Here is a 6,110-nt window from a genome sequence, read left to right as displayed (position 1 = left end):
CCCCCCCCCCCCCGGCGCCCAGAGCAGGGGTGCTCCCTGGAGGAAGCAGGGGAGGTACTGGTCAAGCAGAGGCCGGGCCGTGCAGAGGGCCAGGCCCCTGCCTGCCCCCGGCCTCCGTGCCCCCCAGCAGAGTCCACGGCGGAGGGAAGCTGTGCGTGGGGGCGCACGAGTGCTCAGAGCTGGGGGCCGCGGCCTCCGACCCAGCTGCTTAGGTCCTGGGCTAGGGTGGGGACAGGAGGCTGAGGCCGCCCCGAGTTCCTGATGCCCAGGCTCAGGCCGGGGTCCTCTGCCCTCGTGGGAGGCCCGCTGAGGTGCACCCCACCCAGTGCCCTGGAGGGGAGGGTCACTCTGCTTTGGGGGCTGGTTTTCGTCAGCTCGGCGTGCTAATACTGGGGTTTGTTCGTTCCGGAAGGCGGCCTGGTAGCAAGTTCCAAGTGCTTCCATACGCGTGAAGCCCTGGGGGCCATAATCCTTGTTCCCGTTTTATAGACGGGAAAGTGGAGGCTCTCTGCCCCATGTCCCGAGAATCTCTCTCTCTCTGTGTGGTCCCAGCCTCCTGGAGTGGCGGGTGCCTTGTGGAGCAGACCCAGCCCTGTGGCCGGGGCTGCTCGTGCCCGAGGTCCTTTCCTCTCCTCTCCTCTCCGAGGGAAACTTCCCGGGCCTGGCCCCAAAGCTGGCCTGGCTCCCACCCCACCTGTGAGCGCACACCTGGCCGCTGGCATTCACACCTGAGGCTGCGTCGCACTCCCAGCAGCCGCCAGGCACCCAGCACCCTTTGCACTGCAGGTTAGCCATTAATGCAGCCCAGCGGCTGTGGACGGGTCTGCACAAGCCTTGGGGCCAGCTCACCTGCGGGGTGGGCCGTCCCACTTGCCTGGGGTCCTCCGGCTATTGGACACCAGGCCCCTGCATAGGAGCTCCTCCTCCCACCACCTCCCCTCCCCACTGTCCCCAGGCTGGGGCTTCTGCTCTCCACCGGGGATCCCCTCACTCCTGCCGGCTCCCTGATGCCTCCACATGCTTGGGGTGTAACCTGGGTGGACCCTGCTGCCTTTCTGCCTCAGTCTCCCCAGGCAAATGGGGTGGAATGGATATCCCTGGGGCTGTTCCCAGGACCGCACCCCAGTGTTGGCACAGATGGGAGCATCTGCCATGTTTCCAGGTCTTTGGGGCCCAGGGCGAGTGGGGAGATGGTGGTCCCGCCTGCCCTGGGGACTGAGCTCAGGCCTGGGCACTTGGGGGGAGGCCCACTGAGGCTGCAGAGAGGCTACTGCTGTTTCCTTCTTGAGCTGGGATGAAGGGAGGCCACCTTGACCATGCTCACTGCATGTACGGAGTGTCCTCAGTCGCCCGGTGTGTGCATGTGTGTGTGTGCGTGGAGCTGTGTTCGTGGGACAGGACAGGCGCGTCACGTGTGTTTGTGTGGAGGGTGGTGGTGTTTTCCCACGACAGGGCGTGTGCCTGCCCTGCGTGTGTGTGTGTGCACATGTGTGTACATATGGAGTGGTGTTCCCACGACAGAATGAACCGGTTTCTCCGGGCCTGAGCTGGGGTCCGTGGGGACTCGATTTCTAGGCTGCCTGGGCCTGTGGCCTGTGGGCTGGGCCCGGCCGTGTCCTCCCGGCAGCTCCCCGGGAGAGGTGTAAGGGCAGGTCCGCTGCGCCGTGGTTGTGAGCCAGATACTTTGGGCCGACAAAGGTTTGGGCAGACAGAGGAGGCCCAGCTGGGAGTCTACTGGCTCCGTTCTAGACCCTCCCCAGCCCCGGCCTCCTGGGACAACAGCGTGGGGTCCCTGCCCGTGTTTCTGACGAGGCTGGCTTTCCCAGGCCAATGTCAGCTACAGCTGGAGGGCCCGGGAAGGCCTCCAGCCTGGGACTGAGGCCATGAGGTGGCTGTGGAGTGGCCTGGCGCCTGTGGGGTCCTCATCTGCGGTCCATCACAGACCAAGTCCACGTCCACACCCTGACAGCCTTCTTGTGGGCCCTGGGGGCTGCACTCCTTCCTTGCGGGGCCTCAGCAGGACAGGTGGGAGGGAGGCTGAGGCCGGGGCCACCACCCACAGACCACATGCCGCAGCCCCTTTCCGCAGCCGTGGGGTTTTGTCCCTTTACTAATCCAGCGTGCGTTTGGGCAGAAGCCCCTGAGACCTGACCCTGCCCCGCTCAGAGCCCTTACCTCCGGCGCCTCATGCAGCCCTCCTCCCCGCTTGCGTGGGGCCCAGACACGCACCAGACCACAAATGCCGAAGGTCACTTACCCACCTGGCACGCCTGCGTTTCCGCGGGGAGGAGGTCGGAGGTGGGAGGTCGGAGGTCGGCCTGCTGGCGGGCGCCCTCCTGGCCTGGGTGGGGCCGAGCACGTAGCCGCTGGGGGTGACGCGTGCGAGGCGTGGCGAGGTGTTCACGGCGGGGCTGCTGTCTCGGGCAGGTGGCCAAGGTGGAGTACATCAGGAAGAAGCCGAAGTTGAAAGAAGTGCAGGTGCGTCTGGAGGAACATCTGGAATGCACGTGCACGGCCAGCGGGCTGAACCCGGACCACCGGGAGGAGGAGACGGGTAAGCCGCGCCTCGGCACGTCCTGCTGCTCACCCTCCCCTCACTTCCCTGCACGGACGCCCTCGAGGCCCGGCTTCCATGCCGCGGCGGGCTCGGCGGCCTGCTGGGGGGGCGCTTCACGCGCCCGCCCTGGTCGGGGCGTCGGTGCCCGGGAGCCGCGAGGCTGAGGTGCCCGGGAGCCGAGAGGCCCCCCCCCCCCGGCCGGGCAGACTTCGCCCCCAGGCGGCGTGGGACTGTGACCCGCCGCGTCGGGCCGGCTCAAGGGCACCAGGAAGTGTCTCTGTGCCAGAGCTCATCGAGGTTTCTTCCAGAAGACAAACAGCTCGGCTATTTACTGCCCCAGGTCCACAGCCCTAAGCCTTAGGCCCGCTCACCCTCCCTGCCCTTCTGTTGACAGGAAGGCGTAGGGAGTCAGGTAAAAAACGGAAAAGAAAAAGGTTAAAGCCCACCTAACGCCCCGGACCAGGTAGGAGCTGTCCGCGGACGTGCCGCGGTCCTGCGGGTGGGAGGCGCCCCGCTGATCACACGGCGAATCCCTCCGGCGGCGGCCAGCTGGCCGCTCTGATTGATCGGCCCTGATCGGCGTGCAAGCTTCCGGTGTCTGCTGGGCTGTGGGTCTGCTCGCTCGCGTCCCGGCTCCCGCTCCTGCCGCACACACAGCCTGATGGGCAGCTCCCTGCTGCCCCGGAGTGCCCGCTCTGGCTTGGGTCTCTTGCGTTGATGGGGGAGGCCCTGGCGTCACGATTCTGCAGTGGTCTGGGTTCCTGAACAGCAGTGGGGTAGCTCTGATGTTTGTTAGCTGGGATCACCTTGGGCAGGGTACCCGTCCCGTTGACAGATGAAAGACTGAGGCTTGCAGGGACGATAGGTGAGGGAACTGAAGACTGCGTGGGTCCTGCCTGAAACTGTTTTATAAACGTGTAGGGCTGTTGGCTACTGTGCTGGAAACTGGCTGCTGGTAACACACGAAAATCGACACGGGCTGAGATGAGGTAGACGTTCAGAAACAGGCGTAGCGTCCTCCAGGTATCTTGAGGGACCCTCTCCCGTGCGGGACTGCGGCTGTCTATCCTAGGGTTGCTTCACGGCTCAGTATGGCTGCTGAAGCTCCAGAAGTCACACCTACACTCCAGGCTAGAAGAGTAAGGTTGGGAGGGGGGCAAAAGAACCCTGTTAGAGAAGTCCCACCCAGTGACTTCTGCTCTGATACCCTGGCCATCCTTCTGCTGCGCGAGGACCTGGGCAGCGTAGCCTCGTAGAGAGACATGCTGCTTCCCAGAGGAAAACGGAAAACGGGATTTGGGCAGCCACAGTCATCATGGACGCAGTTTCCAGCCTTCCCGCTCTTTGTTGTCGACCTGTCTGCTCTGGAGAGCCTGGTCCTTGCCTCTGGCCATGTGGGCGTCCATGGCATCCCGAACAGATGGTTGTGGGAGAAGTTCTTAGAGGTGGTGTCTCAGAGCCCAGGTGCCAGTTGAGTGACTGCAGAAAGCTGCCGGGTCAGCAGCGTTGAGGCCAGTGGGTCTGGTCCATTTGTAAGAATCCTCTGGAGAGGAAAGGATCCACTAGGGTGGGTTCCTGAAGCAGCCTCAAAACAATTTCTTGCCTGTGATTTTTGCTTTCCCCAAGGGTGTGGCTCTGGGGGGGGCTAGTGCGTCCAGTCTGCACATCATTGGTTGGGCTCTGGCCTCCATGGGCCAGCCGATGACAGGCCAAGTGAGAAGCACGTAGCATCCCTGCTAGTTTGTGGGTGGTACAGGTGTTGGGGACAGTCAGTGAACAGGTAATGTGGACGGGGAAGAGCTGCTCTTCGCTCAGAACTCAGTGTAGGACTGCCTGGTTACCGAGACTCTGCCTGTCTTCTTGGCAGCGTCCATCCTCAGGGTGGTCTCATGGCGCAGGATGGCTGCCAGGGCTCCAGAAATCACATCAAGCCCTCTGCTGGGGGGAAGAAAAAAGGAACATGAGGAGAAACGCAAAAAAAGAAGAACCGTCCTGGGCCTCAGTTTCCCTCATCTGTACAATGGGAGAATGGGGCTTGCTCTAAGGAATGCTCTGTGAGATCCCAAGAGCCTAGTTCCAGTTCTGGTCAGGAGGTTACAGAAAGGGTACTGAGGCATATTGGATTGGAAAAATGCCACAAAGCCCTCCAGTCCTGAGACCGGTCGCGGTGGGTGTGAGTGTGCACCCTGGCCGGCCGACGTGCTTCCCTGCGGTCACCGCCCACGCAGCGGCGCGCGTGCTCGGTCCCGCGTCAGTGTGCGTCTCTCTCCCCTCTCCCTGCAGATGTGAGGTGAGGATAAGCCAGCAGCCTGTTCCGGGACACGGATGTACATGGCGTGTTACATTCCTGAACCTACTATGTTCGGTGCTCATTGCCGGCGTGCGGTCTTTGTTCTCCTCCGTGAAAACTGTCTCCATGCGCACTCTGGAGAACAAAGAGACAGTATACGTTTGTTTAATGTGACATCAAAGCGGGTATTGTAGCACTCGGTGAGACAATAAGAAGCTTCCTTGTCAAAAAAAAAAAGAGGGCGAGAGAGAGAGAAAGAGCAAACAGAACCACAAAACATGACAAACAAAACGGACTCACAAAAATATGTACACAGTTGTCGGAGTGGAGGGACCCCCGCGTGGGATGAAGCCGCGTACCTCGGCGGACCGGATTTCTGTCCAGGGTCACAGGTGCTTCTGCCAGGGACGTAGAGCCTGCTTTCCGGAGGACTCCGGGCGGGGGCCGAGGGCCCTGCGGGGCACGCGGGAGCCAGGGGTGTCTCAGAACCGCCACGGGACTTAGAAACACATCTCCTTGCCGTAGTGTTTAAGTCGATACGGAAACCTTCCCGAGAGCCTTAAGTGGATTTTTTTTTACACCATAAAGTGATTATTAAGCTTTCCTTTTTACTCTTTGGCTAGCTTTTTTTTTTTTTTTTTTTTTTTTTTAATTGTCTCTTGGATGACATTTACACCGATAACACCAGGCTGCTGTTAAGTCAGGACAGTGGGACCGGAATTCCCCTCGCAGGATGCGAACGAATGACATGTATTAAAATAAACATGGTATATCCACTATGCATCACTTCCTAAATGTTTCTGGCTTTACGTGTTTCTCCCCTGCCCCGTTTTATCTCACTTTTTAATTTAAGCCATTTCGAGAGAACTATGCGTGAACCAATCGAGTCCGTCCCGGGCCTGCCGCTCCCCGTCCTCGCCGCAGCGAGGTGGCCCTGTGCCAGTATTTGGACAGAATCTAAATTCTTTATTTTTGGTAAGATGTTACGCTTTACATGTATTCAACAGAAATGTGTGTGTGTGTTGTGTTTTTGTTTTTGTTTTGTAAAGGTGAAGTTTGTATTTTTATCTAATATTACCAGTTTTGTATACCTGAGAGCCTGCTATGTTTTTTCTTTGAACCAAAAGGAAAAAGAAAAACCCACCAACAAAACCCATACACGTGAAAAGTGCTTTGTGGTCACATTTCTCTAGTTGCGTAACTGAGTCTAGGCCCTGTGTCCTGTCACGGGGCCCGTCACCCAGAGGCGCCCCCGGCCGCCCG

The 6,110-nt window shown here is 60.1% G+C and overlaps 1 protein-coding gene across 2 annotated transcripts in view; it reads left to right on the top strand.

Moving 5' to 3' along the window:
• Positions 1-5,942, top strand: part of PDGFA (platelet derived growth factor subunit A) — an 18,742-nt gene extending 12,800 nt beyond the window's left edge. Inside the window, exons 5-7 of one of the 2 annotated variants that reach the window (XR_005835899.1) lie at positions 2,428-2,554; positions 2,952-3,580; positions 4,841-5,942. Coding sequence is in view for 1 of the 2 variants with exons in the window: in XM_040634617.1 (XP_040490551.1) it covers positions 2,428-2,554; positions 4,841-4,851 (138 nt within the window). In the remaining variant the exon portion in view is untranslated. The remainder of the gene's footprint in view (positions 1-2,427; positions 2,555-2,951; positions 3,581-4,840) is intronic. The other variant, XM_040634617.1, reaches the window with a different exon arrangement.
• The last annotated feature ends 168 nt before the right edge of the window (positions 5,943-6,110 follow it).

This window comes from Ursus maritimus, unplaced genomic scaffold (genome assembly GCF_017311325.1).
Source record: "Ursus maritimus isolate PB19 unplaced genomic scaffold, ASM1731132v1 scaffold_2, whole genome shotgun sequence".
NCBI classification, from domain to species: Eukaryota; Metazoa; Chordata; class Mammalia; order Carnivora; family Ursidae; genus Ursus; species Ursus maritimus.
The sequence above is the reverse complement of the archived record's forward strand: the minus strand, read 5'-3'. Positions and strand labels throughout refer to the sequence as shown.